The sequence below is a fragment of the Prionailurus viverrinus genome, chromosome F2 (assembly GCF_022837055.1).
Source record: "Prionailurus viverrinus isolate Anna chromosome F2, UM_Priviv_1.0, whole genome shotgun sequence".
Lineage (NCBI taxonomy): Eukaryota > Metazoa > Chordata > Mammalia > Carnivora > Felidae > Prionailurus > Prionailurus viverrinus.
The window spans coordinates 82,999,005-83,019,926 of record NC_062578.1 but is presented as its reverse complement, the minus strand read 5'-3'; the positions used below and the strand labels follow the sequence as shown (position 1 = coordinate 83,019,926).

The window sequence follows — 20,922 nt, the reverse complement described above, 5'->3', positions numbered from 1 at the left end:
GAGCCTGGAAGTGACTGATGGGTGTGGCCGGATCCGGCTCCAGGGCCCCACCGGGCAGCTCCTGGACCCTGCTGTTGGTCCCCCTTTGACTTGGGCCCCTGACCGGCTTCTGGTGTGGCGCTGCTCCCCCTGGTCCTGCCCCGCTGGTCCACGGGCGGGGGCACTCAGGCCACCCAGGGCGGGGCGTCTGTGTGGCAGTAGGGGGCACCAGGTCTGCCTGGGGTGGCAGGGATTTGGTGACTTTGACTTCCTGTGGCAGCTGAGAAGTTTCTGGCTTCCAACAGCTGGCCTGGGGCTGCTCAGACACCCCTACCCTGTGCCCTGCTCAGAGTGTTTCGGGGTCCCCTTTGATCTGGCCTGGCATGGGAAGTGTTAAAGAGGGTGGCTACGGTCTTGGGCCTGGCATTTGGAGGTGGGGGCTCTGTCCCTTTGCCTGTGTGATGGACAGCGGCCAGTGGTGTCCAAAGCCCGCCTGTCCACATGCCACTGCGGTCCCCCCTCTGACCTCTGCTCCCCAAGACCCCAGCTTTCCATCCAGATTTCTGCCCCCCAAGACCCCAGCTCTCCCCTCAGACCTCTAGTGCCCCGCCAGGCCCAGACAGCCCAGTACCCGCCTTCAGATCCTGCCTTCAGATCCTCCTGAGTCTGAGAAACCTGAGACCACAACCCTGAATTGGGTCCCCAGCCTGAGCCCCCCCTCCCCTGCTATCCCCCCCCCCCCAGCCTATTCTGCCACCATTGTAGATTCCAGGTCCGAAGCCACTGTGGTACCCCCTCCCCCTAGTCTAAGAAACCTTGAAGGAAGTGTTTAGAAACTGACGTAATTTCTGACGCCGGAGCTGTGGGGCCTGGAAAGGGGGGGCCTGCCGGGGGGGGGGGGCTGCCATGGCAAGGTGCCCCCCACTCTGCGAGGGGGCCCCCCGCTTTGCGAGGGGCCCCGGGGGCTGTGGGTGGGAGGGGCCGCCCATGCTGCTGAGTCAGAGGGGGCCGGCCTGGGCGTCCCGGAGGGAGGGCGGGCCGGCGGGAGGCTCGCGCAGGCGGTGGGCAGGCGGCAGTGCCGGCCGGAATCTCAGCGAGCCAGGGAGCCCGGCTCGACAGCCACAAGCCGCGGAGCCCGTGCCCTCGAGCCCAGCCCGCCTGCCAGCCTCCGTCTCGCCCGGGCCCGAGGTGCCTTGTGGACCTCCTCCCTGTGCCCCGCCCGTCACCCTCGCCTCTGGGGTTCTGGCAGCCATGGTGGCGGGTATGCTCATGCCGCTGGACCAGCTGCGGGCCATTTACGAGGTGCTCTTCCGTGAAGGCGTGATGGTGGCCAAGAAGGATCGGAGGCCCCGCAGCCTGCACCCTCACGTCCCCGGCGTCACCAATCTGCAGGTCATGTGCGCCATGGCCTCGCTGCGGGCCCGGGGCCTGGTGCGGGAGACCTTTGCCTGGCGCCACTTTTACTGGTACCTCACCAATGAGGGCATCGCCCACCTGCGCCAGTACCTGCACCTGCCGCCGGAGATCGTGCCCGCCTCTCTGCAGCGCGTGCGCCGCCCTGTCGCCATGGTGATGCCTGCGCGACGCGCCCCCCATGTGCAGTCTGTGCAGGGGCCCCTGGGCTGCCCGCCAAAGTGGGGGCCGCTGCCCGCTGAAGACCCTGCCCGGGAGGAGCGGCGGGTCTACCGTCGGAAGGAGCCTGAGGAGGGGGCACCCGAGCCCCCCGTGGTGCCCGCCACCGCCCCGGGGAACCTGGTGAGGCCTGGCCCGGAGCCTGCCCCAGCCACAGGTCAGCTGCGTCCTGCCCCCAGCCCTGGGGGATGGGAAGGGGGTGCCCGGGCGCAGCCCTGGTGGGCTGGGGGTGGCAGTGCACGTGGGGGAGCTTCGCTCACACCAGCAGGTGGTGCTGTCTCTGCCCGAGGGTGCCGGACCCACGTGGCTCCTCCTCCCGGCTTGAGGACCTTGGGGTGGGTGGGCCACTGCCAGCCCAGCCCCAGGCTCCCCTTCGGGCTAGGGGTGGGGCTCGCAAAGCCTGGACTGGCAGGACCAGCTGTTGGCACAGCCCTGCCCCACACCAGCTAGCCTCTCTCCCCAGCACTGCCCTGTGCCTGTGCCCCGCTCACTCCTGTCTGCCCCTAGGCCCTCTCTGCTGGAGGTGGTAGCTTGCAGGGAGGAGCCGGAATAATGCGGGGGGCACTGCTCTCCAGCAGCGTAGCCCAGGTGAACTGGCTGACCTTTCTGAGCCTTGAGTCTGTCTTGGGGGGGGGGTGACATCTGCCCCCATGGTTTTGTGGCCCATATGGTTTCGTGATGCGGTATTGTTCCTGGGAGCCTGGCCGGCTTGGAGTTGGTGAGGGCCGAGGGGGCAGCTCTGGGTTGGGGGAGAGGAGGAGACAGCTGGCAGACGCACTGCCTGGCAAGCCAGTGGCCAGGGTGTGGCGGCACCGGGCCCAGACCCTTTCCGGTGGAAGCCGGGTCACAGAGGACGGAACAGGTCTTAGGGCCCCAGGGGTCCTTCCTCTGTGTCATCCTCTGTCCCTAAGCACCTGCTTTGGCAGGACCCAGGTAGGCGGATGACTAGTGTCCCACGGAGCGTGAGGCTCACACAGGTACTTTCAGAGCTCACTGGCCTTGGTGCTGATTTGGGGTGGCCCTGGTGCCCCAGCAGAAGGCAGGCTTGGCTCCTGCTTCCTTCTTTGTGTCTTCTCACCTGGGGAGGAACCTGGTGTGGAAGGGGCTGGCAAAGGGGCCTGGCCTGAGGCTAGCGGGGTGGGCAAGAGTTTGCCAGGTGAATGGGGGTCAAGGGATCGAGGTGCAGGTCCAAGGTGCTGAGCGGGACCCAGTTCTGCTCTGGTGTGGGTTGGTCCTGCTAGAGCTGTGCCTTGGGAGCTCATCCGGGAGGATCATGAGCTGGTGGGGTAGAGGGATGGTCTCTGGGCTTTCCCCACGGCCTTGGACAAGTCGCGCGGCCTCTCCAAACCCTTGTCGGTGGGGTCACAGCGTCCCCCACAAGGAGACGAGTGCTTGGCGGGGTGCGTGGTCAGCACTGACTGGCCTTCAGTGGCCAAGTCCCAGCCCAGGGGTCCTTTCATCCCTGCCGCGGAGCCCCTGAGCTGTCCCTGTCTTGGGTCGTGGGTGTGTTGAGTATAGGCTCCTCCTTCCTTTCTCCCCTTCCTTCCTTGTCTGTGGCCAGGCTGGGCGGGCAGATGGTAGCGGGGCCAGGATGGGGGACTGGGTGTGGCTGCAGCGGGCAGAGAGGAGGGCACCCCCAGCCCTGGTGGAGGTGACTCAGTGTTGCCTCCCGGCCGCGGCCACAGGCGGCAGCTCAGAGTTTCCAACAGGAAATGAACTCCAGCTCCAGGCTGAGTCAGGCCTGCGGGTGTGGGCTCCCCCAGGGCCGAGCACCGGACCTGAGGGCCACCCTTGGCCGGGGGCACCTCGGGCATGCTGCATGCTGGCCGTGGTGCGGGTACATCCTCGTCTGTGGGGTTGTGACGGCTCCGCGCTCAGGCTGCACCTGGAATTGCCAGCTTTTCAGAGTTCACAATAACGAGCACACGGATCCCTTCCTCGCTGGCTCTGTCCTCTCCAGTCAGCTGGTAGGAGGGGAAGGCAGGGGTGTGTGGGGCCCGCTGCACCGGCCACCAGAGTGGCCTCGGCCAGTGGGCCGCCTCTGCCTGCCCAGCCTTGGCCAAGGAGCCGTGGGCGCCGCGGGCAGTCACATGTGCCCTGCTGCACCTCTGTCCCCACCTGGGAGCCCTGGTGGTCTGCTCATCCTCGTGGGAAGGCATCCACTGCTTGTTCGGCCACATACCGGCCAGACCCAAACCAAGCCCCCAGCATCTGGGGATGGACTGGATGAGGAATGAGCCAGGGGGAGGTAGCTCTAGGAGCAATCAGGGAAGATCCCCCTGAGGAGGTGTGCTGAGCTGCGCCTGACTGCTGGGGAGCTCCTACTCCAAGCAAGAGCAGTCCCGTAGGAAGGTGGTCCCCGCAGGAGGGTGGGCGGGGTGGGAGCAGGAGTTTGAGCTTCCCTTGTGTGGTGGAGAGTGGGGGCCGTGGGCTTTGGTATCCGAATTTCATTGACATTTCAAATAGTAACGCTTGGCCCAGCTCAGAATTCCACACGAGCAGCTCAGCGCAGCTCTGGAGCCGTTTCCGACAGTGGAAGCGAGCGGCCTTTGACGGCACTGCTTCTGCCCACCCCCAGCGCACCCTGGCTTTCCCCCGCGGCACTCCTGTCCCAGAGGGAGACCGCACTCTACACACCACTGACTTGCTCTCTTCATGGCCGTGTGGCGCCACGTGGTGGGACAGGTTTTTGCAGCAGCCGCTGGCTTTGGGTCCCTGTCTGTGCACGTTTGCTGCGGCATCTGTAGAACTCCAGTGGGTTTTGAAAGCAGAGTTATGGCAGGGTTAGATGGGCTTTTCCCTGGGTCTTGCTCAGCTCGTGGGAATGGAGAGGCAGGGACACGTGTGGCATTTGCCTAGGCTGGAGACCAGGGGGGCTGGGACTGAGCTGCTTGTGGGGCCTGCGGAGGAGGATGGGGCTAGCCTTGGGGCCTGGGAGAATGAGGGTGTTGAGGAGGGTGGGGAAGTGCAGGGCCAGTGGGCCTGTGGAGGCTGGGGGGCAGGGGGATGCCCAGGCGGGCATTAGCGGGCAAGACTGGCGGGCCCTGTCGGCTGCACTGAGGCTCCGGGATTTCGGGCAGGCCCGTCCACTGTCCCACCTGGGCTGGTTGGACCCGTTGGTCCACTGGGCTTGGGCCTTGCTGGTTTCAGCTCTGCTCCAGTCACTGACTAAGGGGTGGCTGTGAGGAGGAGTCACCGCTCCCAGAGCTGGGTGGGGAGGCCGGGGCCGGAGTGAGCCCTCCCTCCGCCTCCCACCCTTCCCTCCTTCCTGCCACCCCTGCCTTTCCTCTCTGCTGCCTCCGCGGCTTGGCCCGAGCTCAGCCGCCATGGACAGGTACAGCATGGAGGAGCTGATTCAGCTCGGCCAAGGTAGAGCAGGGCCCGGGTGGGGGGCCATGGGCACGTGGGCTCCAGCAGGGCTGGACGGGGATCTCCTAGGCAGCCTGTGGCTGGGGCCCTGGGGGCTCGAGGCTGCTGGCCTTGCCTGGGACCTCAGAGCTAGGAGGCTCAGGGATGAGCCAGCCTCCCTCTCAGAGCTGCCTGGGAGCGTGTCTGGTGCAGGAGGCCGCCCACTCCGGCCTTCAGGGGCCGGTCCTCCCAATGTCTGTGGACCCCCCCCCCCCGCCCCGGGCTCCTCTGAGGCTTCCCTCAGCTGCCTGCTGAGCTTCTGAAATGCAGGTTCGGTCCCCAGGAGGCTTGGGGGCCCAGCGCCCATTCCTCAGAGCTCCTGGTCCTCCCCAGATGGACCACGGTGCCTGTACCCCAGCGGTCGGAGGCCGAGGGTGGTTCGCTGCCCTTTGCTGCAGAGGGACCACACATAGCAGACACTGCCTGGGCTCAAAGCACAGCCTTGTGTGACTAAGGGCAAGCTCTTCGCTTTTCTGTGCCTCAGTTTCCTCGTTTGTACGATGCGGTAACGGCATGAGACTTCCATTGTAGGGTTCTCTGAGAATTGAAATCGAATGGTGCCTGACACACAGGAAATGCTACAAAATAGGATGCAAACCCTTCCATCCGACCCTTAACCCTTCGTCTGCCAGGGCCCAAGGGCACCTGGGAGGGGAATGGTAGGAGGGTGACCCCCATGTCCTGTCCCCCCCCCCCCCCCCGACGCTGAGGTCCCGGTCAGTCCAGGATGTGGCTTGGGCATGCCTGCTGACAGGGACCTCCGGCCCCAGGCTTCTGCACACCGGAGGCTGCCGAGGGTTCTGGGGTAAGGCCAGGGCAGCATTAGGGGCAGCCTGGGGAGGGGAGGGGGCTGGCCAGCTTCCTGTGGCCCAGCCTAGTTTGGGGCCAGCTGGGTGTCTGGCCGGGGGTGTGACCTTGGGGAGGCTGTCCTGTCTCTCCCGGACCTGGTGTTGTGTGGAGTGAGTTGTGTGGTGGGACCCTCTGGGAGAAAGGGATCGGTGTCTCCCTGCCTTCCCCGAGTGCACCCCGCTACTTCCGGCACCCCGAAAGGCTGGCGGGGTTGGGCAGGGCAGGGACTGCGTCTCCTCCCAGGCGACATGAGCCCCTCAGGCTTTGAATGCCCGTGCTAGGCCTTGTTCTGAGGCAGATCCTGACGCCAGGTGGCTTCTTATTATTAGAATCACGGGCAGGAGCCTGGGGGGTGAGTGTGGGGTGGTGCCGCCGGCCAGACTGGACTCGGGTGAAGGCCTGGGCCCCAGTGCCCTAGCGTCGGACGTCATGTTCTAAGTCTGGACGAATGACGGCCTCGCTTGCTCTCCTCAGATATTTATATCCCCCCACACCCCCCCTCCGGCCCCCTGCCCACCCCTCCCCTCCCCCCATGGACACAGGCAGTGCTGCTGACAGCGGCTCGGCCAGCCGTGCCCTCCTCCCACCGCCACCGCCACCGCGGGGCTCGCGGCCGCCTCAGAGGGGTCTGTGACCCTCTCCACAGCCTGCTCCCACTGCCCGTCTGCCCCGTGGGCTCCTGCCGCTGTCCCTAATGAAGATCGTGCCGGGTAGGTGGGCAGCCTTTGAAAGCTTTGTGAGAGCCCAGCAGGAGTCCCTGGGGGCACTGGGGGGAGGCTCCGATCTTACTCCCCCCGCACACGACCTGCCCTCCCAGGCCATCACCCCGGTCCTCCCTTAGACCCTGTTCGCAGGCCCACCTGGGGGCGTTGGGGCTCTGTGGGGGTGTTTGTCATTGAGGGTGGTTGGGTCAGCTGCAAGCCTGGGGGGCCAGCGGGGCCTGGGGTGCTGGCATGCCTCCCCCTGATGGGCGCCTGTCCCCCTGGTGGGCTCCTGGCAGCTGTCACCAGAGGGCACCCTTGGAGGCAGAGTGGGGTGCTCAGACACTGCCCTCACCCTCCTGGGGAGGAATTGGGGGGTTGTGCAGAGGCTGGCTGGGCTGTGCTGGGGGGGGGGGACGCTGTGCGTCACTACAGGCCCCTCCTCCGGGCGGGTGTGGCTGTGGGTAAGCAGGGGTTAAGGCTCCAGCTAACCTTGAGCGTGATAGCTGTGCGTAGGGACAGCTGAGCCGGGCGCTGTGGGAGGTGGGTGGGGACCTCCGAGTGGCCGGGAGGGAGGAGGCAGAGGAGGCGGGCGGGAGCACAGTTGGTGCTGTGGACGGCACTCGTCTCTGGGGCGCCAGGCAGACGGTACAGTAGGGCGGTCTTGCAGGCAGGGCGGTCACAGGCCCCGGGCGCCCCCCCCCCCCCCCCCACCGTCTTCCAGGCAGAGAAGGGAGGCTCCGCCCGCTCTGCCCACAGCCGTGCAGCCCCAGAGCCATGGAGCCCTCGGGCAGCCTGTTCCCGTCACTGGTGGTCGTGGGCCACGTCGTTACCCTCGCCGCCGTGTGGCACTGGCGCAGGGGGCGTTGGCGGGGGCAGGAAGTGCAAGGTAAGCGCCTCTGGCAGCTACCGTCTGGGCCGCGCCTGGGCAGCGGGCTCCGGCCACCGCCCCTGCCCTGGGGGCTGGAGGCGGGGCAGGGTGAGGGGCCGCCTCCCTCCAACCCCTGTATTTCCCTGTGCCCTCCCCTTCCTGTCCCTGAGCTACGCCCCAGCACTGCACACGGTGGGAGAGCGGAGTCCCCCCGCCCCATCCCGCACCCCTCCCCTCCATCTCTTCTGCTGCTTTGAAGACCCTGCCTGCTTTCCTGGGGTGGAGCCAGGGTTCAGAGGCTCTGTCAGTCTGGAGCCCTGTCCTGGTGGGAGAGGAGGAGTTTGGGGAGGCTCCAGACTGGGGCCGTGAGCAGGAGAGGAGCGCCCGCACTGCCAGGGAGGCCTCTGCACAGCTGGCAGGTGTAGGGCAGGTGCAGGGCTAGTGTCCTAGGGCAAGGGCCTGGGAGAGGCTCCTGCCCAGCACTGAGGTGGGGCTGGGCCTGCGCAGAGCCTCCGAGGTGAGGCAGGTGTCTGAGCGCCCTCGGTCAGGGTCCAGGACTGCCAAGGGCAGGCAGCCAGGCTGCGCTCTGCCCTCCCCCTGCTCAAAGTCACCCGCCCTGGGCTACAGCCCGCAGCAGCAGCAGCAGCAGCCAGGACTGCCCGGCACAGGATGGGGTGGGGCCCGCCTCCAGTGAATGGAGCCGGGTGGGCGGGGCCCTGGGGCTTGGGCTTCGGGCCTGTGCTAACCGGGATTTGGAGTTGTGTTCTGGTCTGTGGCTGGGTGGACAGGGTGCGGGGTTCGGCCTGCGGTGAGGGCGTCCAGAGCTGCCCCTGGAGGGTCTGCCCAGTCTCAGCCTGGGTGCCAGAGCCGCTAGACCGGAGGCCTGAGTCAGGATGGGGCTTCTAGGCGTGGCTTTGGGGACTGGGGAGCGGCTGGTGACTCAGCTGCAGGGGCGTCCAGTAAAATGCGCCGGGTCAGGGCTTCTCCTCCCTAGAAGTGACCTTTCCTCCCTCCCTCGGCCCACTTTGTTCCCTGCCCCCACGTGGGGAAGGGGCTTCTCTGCCGTCGCCACCCTGGATCCTGCCCTGCAGTGCTCCCTCGGGGCTTTGCTGCCTCTGTTCTGCTCGCGGCCGTTCTCAGACGCTGCTCCCTGCGCGGTCCCCAACCGCCCGCCTCCGGGAACGTAGTCCCGTGGGCGTCAGCCTAGGGGAGTTTCCCGGCGCCTGGGCGTCCCCCGAGGCTCCCCTCCGCGGGAACCTGGGCGGCCCTCGAGTTCCCATGCCCCTTTGTTCTATCGGGCAGCCTCCCTCTGCCCCCGGCCCCCCAGGCCTAGCGGGGTCCTCTCCTTCCAAGTAGGGGCGCGGCTTCCCGGCGCGCTGGGCGGGGCGCCCCGCTAGGGGCAGGTTCTTCGGGTCTGGGCGGTGCGCCCGCTGCCGGCCTCCTCGCGGCGTGGGCTGTGGAGCAGAGGCTGCGCGCCGTCCTCCTCGCTTCGCTGTGGGCGACCCCAGGGCGCCCGCGCTCATGGCTGCGGCCGGCACCGGGCGGGCGGGCGGCGCCTTCGCCCTGCGGAAGGAGGTGGTGCTGGAACGGCCGTGCTGGCTGGACGGGGGCTGCGAGCAGGCCCGCAGGGGCTACCTCTACGGGCAGCTGTGCTGCGTAGGTGGGTGAGGCTGCGAGGGGTGGGAGGTGCGGGGCGGGGGGGCACCGTCTCCCGGACCGGGAAGGGGCGGAGCCCAGCCCAGGTGCAGCCCCGCCCCCACGCTCTGCTCCGGAAACACCTGGGAAGGAAGGCGGCGAGGTCCCCTTGGCCCGATTTGTTCCTCCTCTGGAGAAGGGGGATGGGAAGGTGGGCGGGGCCGGCTTGGGCTCCGGCCCTGATTTCTTTTTGCCTCGGGCACCAGGCCGTAGACTGTCCGGACGCAGGAGGAAGGAGGGAGGGAGGAAGGAGGGAGGGAGGGAGGGAGGGCGGGGCTCTCTTCGGCCTGTAGGTTTTCCAACCCAGGAACGTCTTCACGAGCTGTGGGACCTCCAGCCTCAGTCTCCACATCTGTAAAAGGGGGCGACGATACCTCGCAGAGGGTCATGGGCAGCTCTAGGGGACCTTGGCCGGTGCCAGAAAATCTGTGGCCCGCTACAGTACTAGGGTCAAGCGGTTGTACGAGAGCACCAGTGCCGCGGTGGGGGGGTGTTTTCCTGGGGAGTGCAGACTGAGGTCCTCTGCAGTGTCGGAGGCCGCTGTGGCCCGGCTGGAAGAGAGCGCCTATTGGTTTGAAGGTCTGAATGTAAAGGACAGGGGAGGGAGCCTCTCACCACAGCCAGGGTCAAGGGGGTGGGAGGGGTAGAGAGGAGGGAGAAGGGAGGAGGCGGGAGAAAAGGGCTTTGGAGCTGTTGGGAGAGGAGGAGTCTAGAGGAAGGACGCAGCGGAACCGGGAGAGCTTCCTGCAGAGCCGGTGTGGGACCTGCCCCCACTCCCAGCATCCTTGCAGACCCCGAGTGGTAGAAAGCTGGAGAAGGGACTTGGGCTGGGGGCTCACACAAGTCTCGGACTTTAAGCCCTGACTCCTGGTTCCTGCTTGTCCTAGAATTCCCTGCTCCCATCTCCTGACCCATACCAGGGACCTGAGGGTGTCTCCGCCCCTCACCAGAGTGACACCCTTGCCAGAAGGGACCCCGCTCCGCTGTTACCAGCCTAGAGACTGCATATTGCGGGTGTTCAGGAGGGGCCTGAACTCGGGTTCCCTGCTAGGGCCGGGGGGTCCTCTGAAGAGGCCTTTCTCCAGGCTCCAAACCTGGGGAGGGGGCCGGGAGGGTGTGGGGGGGGATCAGATTTGGGATTTTGGAGGGTCAAGAGCTGGTGTGTGGTGGGGTTGTGGGGGCTGCCGAGCCAGGCTGAGCCAAGCCTCCCCAGGTGGCCTTACCTCCCCAAGCCCTGCCCGGTTGAGGGGTGTGGGGTGCGTAGCGCCGGGACCTCAAGCCAGGTTCCAAATCCGGGCTCCAAGCCTGAGGGACTCTCTCCAGACCTGGGACGGGACAGAGCCCTGGGGGTCTGGCTGTGTCACAGATGTGGAGGGGCAGGGTTGTAACCAGCTCCTTGTGATTGAGTACCCCTTGCCCCTTGGTGTTTGGGCGCCCTCCGGTGGCCACAGCGGGGCAGCACGGTCGGGGGTGGGGTGAGCTTTTCCCGGAACACTGGCTGGGAGGCTCAGGATAGGGGGGCAGCGGCTCACAGCTGGATCACATCAAGCCGGATGCTCCGACTGGAAAATTCTTGTGGCTGGTTCGGCGGCCCCAGGGCAGCCCCGGTGCCGGCCATAGGCGGGTCTGTCCGAGAGCGGAGGGAGCCAGGCAGCACCCTGCACCCTTTGCTCTGCCTCCCCACCTTTACGATCCTTAATAGCTGCTATCTGTGAACCCCGCCCGACTGCAAACAGCCCCCAGGTGTGGCTTCCTTTCCCGTGAGTCACCGAACTTGGGGGCCCCCTCCCCAGCCCTGACTCACTGGCGGCCCCCCCTCCCTCATGCTCCCCACAGCCCCCTGCATACCCTCCTCTCCCCCCAACTTGGGGCAGAGTTCCTGCAGATTGGGGCTGGGCGGTCCTGCCTGATGAGTCAAACGCTCAGCTATGTGCCCGCTCCCTGCCCCGCCGTGCGCTCTGCTTCCCAACGGGGGCACCGCTCCAGGATGTGCCTGGTGGGCAGCTCGGAAAGGGCCAGGCCCCGCATGGGACTGTAGTGGAGCCTAGCAGGGGGCAGGGGCCACAGGCCCAGGGTGGGTAGGTCTATGAGGAGGGATGACTTACGGGCCTCGAGAAAAGGACGGGCAGCTGGCCCCGCAGCCCGCCGTGTCTCAGTTTGGGGTCCTAGCCAGCAAGGTGGGCAGGCCGAGGGGTGGTCCTGGATTTAAGCTCAGAAGGGAGGTGTGGGCTGTGGGGCACCGGGGGCCAAGCCCCACTCAGGCACCGCTCCCTGTGGTGGGGTGGTCCAGGGCATGGTGTGTGGTCCTGGCACCAGGGGGTGCCCCTCGAACCCCTGGGTGCCCCCCCCCACCCCCCGACTGTGGCTGGCCGGGTGGGTGAGGAAACCCCTGGGTTTCCTGTGTCTGTGAGGCCAAGGGTGTGGCTGGGGGGGAGGGGCCACCTTCCTCCTTCCCTCCTCCCCGGGGGGTGGGCAGGGCGGGGTGGGGCTCCCGGGGCGGGGCCAGCCCTGAGAGGGAGTACAGCGGGCAGGGAGTGGCCACACCGACTCTGCTTGGCGCTGCGCTAGCCTGTGAGTCCGGTGGGGCGCCAGCCTAGGGCCGCCCGTGTGCCACGAGAGCCGGAGCTCAGCACCTGGGGCCTCGGGACCGAGCGCCGAAGGGGCGGGCGCCACCATGTCTCAGCACCGGCTCCGTGTGCCTGAGCCCGAGAGCCTGGGGCACAAGAGAACCAGCTCGGAGGACAACCTCTACCTGGCCGTGCTCAGGGCCTCAGAGGGCAAGAAAGGTAGTGGGCGCTCCCCACTGGGCAGGAAGGGCCCACTTCCTGCTGCAGGAAGCCTGGCACCGGGTGGGGGCGGGGCCCCTCTCCGAGAGGGTCTGAACGGACGGGCAGAGTGTGAGCTGGGCTGGGCTGTGGGTGTGCCTCGAGTCCTGGCGCAGGTGCAGGGCTGCGGGGGCCGGGAGGGGGGCAGGTAGCCACCCGTGCGGGGAGAGGGCCGGCCCGTGCTGGCAGGGCGGGCAGTGGCCTCTGGATCTGGAGTATAGGGCCGTGGTGGGTGGGGGCTCTCTGCGGCCTGGTGAAGTCCGCTGCCCTGTTGGGAAGGTACAGCTTCCCCCTCACCACGCCCCTGACCGGTCCTGGGTCCTGGCAGGGAGAAGTTTCTGCTCAGGTCTGCAGAGGCAGCATGTGGGGGTGGGGCCGGCCAGACTTACTCTGTGGGCTTTGGGTGTGGCTGCCAGCCCTGGACCCTCCCATCCCCAGAGGGAGACAATAGGGGGATTGAGCAGCGGCAGGCTCTCCGTGTGCCTAGCACCCCCAGGTCCCCACTGCGTGGGCAGGGTGGGCGGGGGGCCTGGGCACCTGAGTGTCTGCCAGTCCACGTGGGGGGTGGGGTTGGGTCTCCGCGTATGATCCTGAGGCCCTCTTGGGGTGCCACCCACTGTGTCTGCATGGTGGTCCCCTCCCGGGGGCTCCCGTGGCTTCTCCCAAGCCTCAGGGGACCTGGTCTTGTCTCTTCCAGATGAACGGGACCGGGTGCAGAAGAAAACCTTCACCAAGTGGGTCAACAAGTACCTCATCAAGGTTGGTGGCATGTGCGTGCACACGTGTGCATGTGTGTGCGCGCGCGCACACGTGGCCGTGGGGCAGGGGACATGGAGGGTGGGGGTGACGGAGGGTGCCCCTGGCCCTCCTGCCAGAACAAGGGCTGCCCCCACTGTCGGCCTGGGAGCTCATCTTTTCATCTCTGAAACCTGTTATTTTCTGTCCTCTCCCTGCCTTCCCCCACGCTGCTCCTGCCTCCTGTCTCTCTCCCTCTCCTCTTCCTCCTTCTTCTCCGGGCTCTCCTGCTCTCCCTGTAGCACTGGAGGGCAGAGGTAGGTGCCTCTGTGGGGGCGGGGCATGTGTGGGGGTCATTGCCTGTCTCCCCCGCTGGGGCCTTGCTGGTGGCCGTGGGGAAGGTGCAGCCAGCCCGGTTCCTCTGTCCCCACAGGCCCAGAGACACATCAGTGACCTGTACGAAGACCTCCGTGATGGCCACAACCTCATCTCCCTGCTGGAGGTCCTCTCGGGGGACAGCCTGGTGCGTGCGCCCGCCCACCTGCCCCCTCTGGAGCCCCGCCTGCCTTTCACCCAGATACCCCTGCCTGCCTTCCTTCCTTGGGGCCTTTCCCACGTACCCAGTCCGTGTCCAGCCCGGCCGCGGCCCCTGCTGTGTCTCCCAGCCTGGGAGAGGCCCCGATCCCTGTGCTGCGGGTTCACGGCCCCGCTGGTCTCCGTGTCGGAGCCCCGACCCATAACCTCACGCTCTGCTCTGCTTCGGTTTCTCTGCTGCTTGGACTGTGAACTTTGGCCTCTGCCCTTTACCCTATGCCCTGCTCTGGCCGGGCAGCCAAGAGAGCGGGACGTAATCAGGAGCTCACGCCTGGTGAGTGGTCGTGCCTGCTGGCTAAGGCAGCGCGTGGGCTCCCCAAAGCTGGGAGCCCAGCTCACCTGGGGCTGGTGGCCCATCTGGCCTGACCTGTGCCTGGCGCTTGGCGGGGCAGATGGCTGTGCATCCAGCTGCCTCGTGTCCTGCCTGCTGCATTGCCCGGGGCCGGGCCTGGGGCCCACGGTGGGGGGCGGGCTGCCACCCCGGCCGGGGCCGGGAGGACGCCTCCCCGTGTGCCACTGCCCTCCACCCTCGGCTTCCTGGCTATTGTCTCCTCCCACCCCTTCCTTCCTTCCCACAGCCTGGGCCTGGCCTCCCTTTTCCAGCTGGGGAGGGTGCGCGGGGACGTGGGAAGGGCTGCTGCCCCACTGGGGAAGACCTCGGCGCAGTTACCACGGACGCCTGGGGGTGCCGTGGGCAGATGGGGGCCGTGGCGGGCTCTGTGGGCGCCGACCGGCCACGCCTCTTCCCACAGCCCCGGGAGAAGGGGAGGATGCGTTTCCACAAGCTGCAGAACGTTCAGATCGCCCTGGACTACCTCCGACACCGCCAGGTGAGGCTGCCCACCCGGCCACTGGCTGCCGTCCTCCTTCCCCGGTGGCCCGTAGGTAGGTGTGACTGAGGGCAGCTTGCTCGCAGGTGAAGTTGGTGAACATCAGGAACGATGACATCGCCGACGGCAACCCCAAGCTGACCCTCGGCCTGATCTGGACCATCATCCTGCACTTCCAGGTGGAGTCTCTGGGGCTGTGGCCTGGGGGCCTGGGCCCTTGGTGTCCTCGCCCCCCGAGCCTCCCAGCCTTGCACCGCGCCCTGGCCCAGTCCTTGCGCCATGGCCTGAGGGCCAGGCCTCTCTGCGAGGCCTGCCTGTACTGTGCCCTCTGGCCCCAGCTGGGCAGGGCCCGCAGAGCCTCCCTGCAGAGGAATGCGTTCTGTGCATGCAGCCCCTGCCCCGGGGAGGGTTTTGGAGAAGCATCCGCTGCTGTGCTGGCTGACTCACCCCTGCCTGCCCCGGCCGCACAGGAAGCCGCAAATCTGAGAGCTGAGCAGGCTGGCTGGCACAGCAGCTGAGTCACATAGATTGGCAGGCCGACAGACAGACAGACAGACAGACAGTGGGGACAGGCAGGCGGGTGTACAGACAGACAGGCTGGCAGACCCGGGCTGGAAGGGCTGGATTAAGTATGGGCCTGGAGGCCAGCCATACCCCCTGAGACCCAGGACCCTCCCCTGAGCCTGCAGCAGGAGAGGGGGCTGATCCAGCCCCCACCCTGGCGGTGACAGCCTTTTCTAGGCCTGGGGCTCCTGGGCAGCGGCTCTCCTTGGGCCCAGCCTCCATCAACCCAGGGAGGTGCCCAAGGTCCCCGCCATGTGATGGCAGTGGGGCCTGGGTGCTCTCACTTCTGTGGCAGCCACTGGCTGGAGCGGCCTAGGCCTGTGGCACTGAGGTATGGGGGTCCCAGTGGCTCCCCTGATGTGGGAGGGACCCCCGGAGGCTTCGCTGTGCCTCAGCTGGCCCGGTGGTTCCCATGTGTTCGGACGAGAGGTCAGGGGTGCCAGGCGGGGTATGTGGCTGAGGTCCTGCCTCCTGCCCGCTGTGTGGGGCAGATCTCGGACATCCAGGTGAGCGGGCAGTCGGAGGACATGACGGCCAAAGAGAAGCTGCTGCTGTGGTCGCAGCGCATGGTGGAGGGCTACCAGGGCCTGCACTGTGACAACTTCACTTCCAGCTGGCGTGACGGCCGCCTCTTCAATGCCATCATTCATCGGCACAAGTAGGTGGCCTGGGGCCACAGGGGCTGTTGGCTGGAGCTCCCCGGAGCACCTCAGCTGGGCAACTTCAAACAAGTTGGGGCAGGGATGGTGGCGGGAGGGGTGCCTGCCACCGACAGGAACCTGCAGCCTCGGGCGGCTGAGTCCCAGTGCCAGCCCACCCCTCTGGAAGGGTGCAGGCAGGCTCGCCCCCACCCACACCCCTTCCTCCTCCTCCCAGGGCCTTTCCAGAGGCTCTGCTGACTGCCTCGAGGTCAGGGGCCCAGTGTCAGCCCCACATGGATGCCCCAGAAGGGGCCAGGGTAGCCAGACCACGGTGGGAACGGTTCTCCGTGGACCCCTGCCCCCCCCCCCCCCCCCCGCCACCGTAGGACCTGGGGCCTGGTGGGCAGGGCAGCTGCAGGAATTCTAGGCTGACCTTTACCCTCACTCGGTATCCCACCCTGCACCTATGCCCACCGGAGGCCCCTTGAGCTCCAGGGGGCGAGGCCTGAAGTGCACAGTGTCTGCATGCAGGGCCACACAGGTGGACAGTATGGGGCCACTAGCGGGGCGGGTGGTGTATTTTTTGGGGTGAGTGTGGGGTTGGGGTTGTGTGCTCGCAGGGACGTGGCGGGGGAAGCTGGTTCTCCGCATCCCTGTCTATGTGCCGACCCGCCCCGTGGCCCTCACTGTCACACCTGCCCCTGTGTCCCCAGGCCCATGCTCATCGACATGAACAAGGTGTATCGTCAGACCAATCTTGAGAATCTGGACCAGGCCTTCTCCGTGGCGGAGCGGGACTTGGGAGTGACCCGTCTCCTGGACCCTGAGGGTGTGTGCCACCGCCCCTTCTCCCTCGGCCCTGCGTGCCCGTTCGCCGCGCTCCCTCTGACGCCTGCCCTTCTCCCACAGACGTGGACGTCCCTCAGCCCGACGAGAAGTCCATCATCACTTATGTGTCTTCCCTGTACGATGCCATGCCCCGGGTGCCCGATGTGCAGGACGGGGTGAAGGCCAACGTGAGTGGGAGGGGAGGGGCGGGGCGGGGCGGGCGGGGGGCAGGTGGGCGGCCCCTCACGGCCTCCCCCTCGCCTCCAGGAGCTGCAGCTGCGCTGGCAGGAGTACCAGGAGCTCGTGCTGCTGCTGCTGCAGTGGGTTCGACACCACACCGCTGCCTTCGAGGAGCGCAGGTTCCCGTCCAGCTTTGAGGAGATCGAGGTGGGCCCGTCCTCCGCACCGGCTCCCGCGCCCCCTGCGGGGCCCCAGCTTGGCCGCTGACACCCTGTTCCCCACAGATTTTGTGGTGCCAGTTCTTGAAGTTTAAGGAGACGGAGCTTCCGGCCAAGGAGGCCGACAAGAACCGGTCCAAGGGCATCTACCAGTTCCTGGAGGTGAGTGGGGGTCCTGGAGGGCGGTGTGGGGGGGTGCCGTCCACGGGCCCGGACCCCGGGGCACGGCCTCATTGCTGGGCTTCTGGCACCCGGGCTGTGCCGGGTGGGGCAGGCCGGGGGGCGCCGGGCATCCCTCCGAGCTTGGCCCCTGCCCACAGGGTGCGGTGCAAGCCGGACAGCTTAAGGTGCCCCCTGGGTACCACCCGCTGGATGTGGAGAAGGAATGGGGCAAGCTGCACGTGGCCATCCTGGAGCGAGAGAAGCAGCTCCGGGCAGAGTATGAGAGGTGGGTGTGGGGGTGGGGGAGGCACGGGCGGGTGGGGCCCTGTGGCGGGGCGGGAAGCCACCCGAGGGTGAGTCACTGCCTGAGGAGGAAACCACCCCCCCTAGGCTGGGAATCCCACACTGGGGCCGGCTCTGCTGTGAGCCGCAGGGCCGGCAGGGAGGCCCGCGGCGGGAGGGGCGCCGTCTGTGGCCGGGAGCCGGGCGGGAGGACCGCACTCACGCCGGCTCCCGTGGGTGCTGTGGGCCGCAGGCTGGAGTGTCTTCAGCGCATCGTGAGCAAACTGCAGATGGAGGCCGTGCTGTGCGAGGAGCAGCTGAAGCAGGCCGACATCCTGCTTCAGTCGGTGAGGGGAGGGGCCGGCTGTGGCGGGGGGGGGGGGGGGGGGGGGGGGGGGGGAAGGCCGGAGGGAGGCTGGTGGCCCAGAGCCTGCCACGCCCTGTGGCCAGTGGGCGGAGAGCAGGCCCCAGCTCGTCTCCTGCTGTGCCGCCAACTCTGACGGCTCGCTTTGGGCAGAGCTGATGTAGAAGAGGCCGCCGTCCTCCGTTCCAGGCCTGAGAGGCGTGCCGGTGGGAGGAGGTGGTGGAGAGGGCTCCAGACCCACAGGGCCCAGCAGGGGCAGGGCTGGGAGCTCGGGCGGGAGTTTGTGGAGGGAGAGGCTGGGGCACGGGAGGAGGAGGTCCAGCCCCTCGGACCCGGCGGAGCCAGGGGCTGGCGACCCGGCCAGAGGTGCCTGTTAGCGGCAAGTGCAGGGCTGGGTGCTGGAGGGGAAAGGATGGGTCAGGGCCCCGGAGGCAGCTGTGGGTGCCGCCTGCAGGATGTCCGCCTGCTGGCCGCAAACAAGGCCCCGCAGCGGGCCGCCGAGGTAGAACGAGACCTGGACAAGGCCGACGGCATGATCCGGCTGCTGTTCAACGACGTGCAGACCCTCAAGGACGGGCGTCACCCGCAGGGGGAGCAGATGTACCGCAGGTGGGCCATGCCCCGTGCTGGGGGTGGGGGGTGGGGGGTGGGGTCTCGGCGCAGCCTGGCCTCAGCTCAGCCCTCCAACTGTCCCCACCGTCCCCAGGGTGTACCGCCTGCACGAGCGCCTGGTGGCCATCCGTACCGAGTACAACCTCCGGCTGAAGGCAGGCGTAGCTGCCCCCGTGACCCAGGTGACGGTGCAGAGCACGCAGAGGCGGCCCGAGCTCGAGGACGCCTCCCTGCGCTACCTACAGGACCTGCTGGCCTGGGTGGAGGAGAACCAGCGTCGGGTGGACGGTGCCGAGTGGGGTGGGGACCTGCCCAGTGTGGAGGCGCAGCTGGGCAGCCACCGTGGCCTGCACCAGTCCATCGAGGAGTTCCGGGCCAAGATTGAGCGGGCGCGAGCTGACGAGGTGTGCAGGACCCCGGGGGGGGGTGGGCAGTGCGGGGGGCGCGGCGGCGGACCCCGGCCGCCGGAAGGTTCACCACTTGTGCCTCCCGCAGGGGCAGCTTTCCCCAGGCCCCCGGAGCGCCTACCGGGACTGCCTGGGCCGGCTAGACCTGCAGTACGCCAAGCTGCTGGTGAGTTGGGGGGCTGGGGGGAGAGGAGGGGGGCGGGGGGCACGGGGGCGGGCGCTGTGGCCTGCTGACCCCGCTCTCGTCTACCTGCAGAACTCCTCCAAGGCCCGGCTCCGTGCCCTGGAGGGCCTGCACGGCTTCGTGGCGGCTGCCACCAAAGAGCTGATGTGGCTCAGTGAGAAGGAAGAGGAAGAGGTGGGCTTCGACTGGGGGGAGCACAACTCCAACATGGCTGCCAAGAAGGAGAGCTACTCGGTGAGGTCACTTTCTAGAGCCTTCCGTGACTGCCCTGCCCCAGTTGGGTCCCAGGATGCCGGCTGGTGTTCCACCGGTGGACCCTGGTGTGGCCCTGACACCATCCCTGAGACCCACTGTCTGTGTGTCAGGCCCTGATGCGTGAGCTGGAGCTGAAGGAAAAGAAAGTCAAGGAGATTCAGAGCACCGGGGACCGGCTGCTGCGGGAGGGGCACCCTGCTCGGCCTACAGTGGAGGTGGGGGCGGGCCGTGGGGACCCCCAGGGCCAGCTGGGGGTGGGGGCCGGCCGTGGGGACCCCATGGGCCGGCAGGGGGCCTGACCCGGTGCCTGGGCGGGTGCCAGTCCTTCCAGGCCGCCCTGCAGACCCAGTGGAGCTGGATGCTACAGCTGTGCTGTTGTATCGAGGCACACCTGAAGGAGAACACGGCCTATTTCCAGGTGAGAAGCGGGCCCTCCCCCCTGCCTCAGTGGCAGCATCCCCACAGAGCCCCAGACCACTACGGGGGGCTCCAGGCCCCTGTCCGCATCCGTTAGCATGCGGTTAACGGGTCACGGCACCGCCCCGCGGAACTTGTGTCAGACACCCAGCAGCCTGTGGCCCCACTGGCCCCGCCTGACCCCTTCTTGTATTCTAGTTCTTCTCGGACGTGCGGGACACCGAGGAGCAGCTACGGAAGCTACAGGACACGCTGCGCAGGAAGTACGCCTGTGACCGCTCCATCACCGTCACGCGTCTGGAGGACCTACTGCAGGATGCCCAGGTGAGTTGACTGCCTCGGCGCCTGCTGGCTCAGGGCTCTCCTGCAGAGAGGTGGGTGCTGAGGCCCCGAGGGACGAGGGCAGGCAGCCGTCAGCAGGGGGGGCAATGGCACAGGCAGGGGCAGGTGGCGGGGGGAGCTGGAGAGGACAGGCTGGCATCTGAGCCGCATAGGTGCTCAGTGAAGGTCTCTAGAGGTGGAGGCGTGGTGACGAGAAGGGCAGGGGCGTGGTGGGGGGGGGGGGGGGAAGATGTGACAGAGGTTGGTCAACGCAGCGGGATGGGGGTTGGGGAACCGGAGGGCTTAGTGGCAGGGTCGTGGAGTAGTGGCAGGTGGCTGCCCGAGCCGCTGTGAGGTCCTCCACTGCCTGAGCCCCTGGAGCGCCCAGAGCAGCAGAGGCCCGGCTCAGCCACACTGTGTTGGCGGTCAGCGGACACGGCCCACCAGCGTCGTGGGCCCGATGTCTGGGCAGGCCAGGTCTGAAGGGCTGTGTAGGGCGGAGGGGCAGCTGGGCATGGTGCCCGTGTGCCCTGGGGCTGGGGAGGGGTGCTGGGCCCCCCTGGGGAGCTTGGCGGGGAGTGTCAGAGGAGATGGGGAGGCCCTGCAGAGGAGATGGGGAGGCCCTGCTGGCTGGGGACTCCCGTGGCCAGGAGTCGGGGTCAGTGAAGGCTGGGAAATCATCCTGGGACAGACAGGAGTGACACGGGCACTTTCAAGGTGGACTCTGACCGCAGCCCCCGGACAGTCCTTCGTGGGGTTTAGCCCCTTGGAGAGGCTGCACGGGAGGAGGCGGATGACCTACATTGCGAGGGGGAGAGGTCGAGTGCGGCCAGAGTGCAGTGGGGCTGCTCTCCTGGAGGACACGGTGTGTGACCTGGGGGCAGGGGGCACTTACTTCTGGCCAGGAAGGAAGGACGAGCCGTGGGGTCTGTGGGGGGCCAAGCTCTGGATCGCCGCCCTGGCCCTGCCTCCTGCTCTCATGTGCCCGGCCCCATTGTACCCCAGGACCAGCAGCAGGGCACAGAGGTGGGGTACCAGAAGGGCTTGCTCGTTGCCTGGGGCAGGCGTGTGGGTCTTCACGGAACGTCATCTAGGCACGTGGTGTCCGGGCGCTGGACCGTGGTCTCTGAGTGTCCCCTCCCTGGCAGGATGAGAAGGACCAGCTTGGCGAGTACAGGGCACACCTCTCAGGCCTGGCCAAGCGGGCCAAGGCCATCGTGCAGTTGAAGCCCCGAAGCCAAGCCCACCCCGTGCGGGGTCGTGTGCCCCTTCTGGCCGTGTGTGACTATAAGCAGGTGGAGGTGAGGGCCCGGCTGAGCGGACTCGCGCACTGGGTGGGGCCTCCCGGCGGGGGGGGGGGGGGGGGGG

The 20,922-nt window shown here is 67.5% G+C and overlaps 1 protein-coding gene across 10 annotated transcripts in view; it reads left to right on the top strand.

Annotated features, from left to right (window-relative positions):
- PLEC (plectin) overlaps positions 1–20,922 on the top strand; it is a 55,056-nt gene that overhangs the window by 18,623 nt on the left and 15,511 nt on the right. For 4 of the 10 annotated variants that reach the window (XM_047842359.1, XM_047842360.1, XM_047842366.1 and 1 more), the window contains 19 exons: positions 12,658–12,719; positions 13,129–13,218; positions 14,042–14,119; positions 14,206–14,298; positions 15,175–15,341; positions 16,038–16,153; positions 16,234–16,340; positions 16,420–16,539; positions 16,617–16,712; positions 16,871–16,998; positions 17,248–17,341; positions 17,813–17,967; positions 18,065–18,374; positions 18,466–18,543; positions 18,634–18,795; positions 18,927–19,031; positions 19,139–19,234; positions 19,432–19,557; positions 20,703–20,855. In XM_047842359.1, the coding sequence (XP_047698315.1) occupies positions 12,658–12,719; positions 13,129–13,218; positions 14,042–14,119; positions 14,206–14,298; positions 15,175–15,341; positions 16,038–16,153; positions 16,234–16,340; positions 16,420–16,539; positions 16,617–16,712; positions 16,871–16,998; positions 17,248–17,341; positions 17,813–17,967; positions 18,065–18,374; positions 18,466–18,543; positions 18,634–18,795; positions 18,927–19,031; positions 19,139–19,234; positions 19,432–19,557; positions 20,703–20,855 (2,336 nt within the window). Of the gene's footprint in view, positions 1–1,046; positions 1,769–4,922; positions 4,981–7,325; positions 7,459–8,831; positions 9,101–11,653; positions 11,922–12,657; positions 12,720–13,128; positions 13,219–14,041; positions 14,120–14,205; positions 14,299–15,174; positions 15,342–16,037; positions 16,154–16,233; positions 16,341–16,419; positions 16,540–16,616; positions 16,713–16,870; positions 16,999–17,247; positions 17,342–17,812; positions 17,968–18,064; positions 18,375–18,465; positions 18,544–18,633; positions 18,796–18,926; positions 19,032–19,138; positions 19,235–19,431; positions 19,558–20,702; positions 20,856–20,922 lie in introns of those variants that run through there. The other 6 variants (XM_047842358.1, XM_047842357.1, XM_047842368.1 and 3 more) reach the window with 6 other exon arrangements.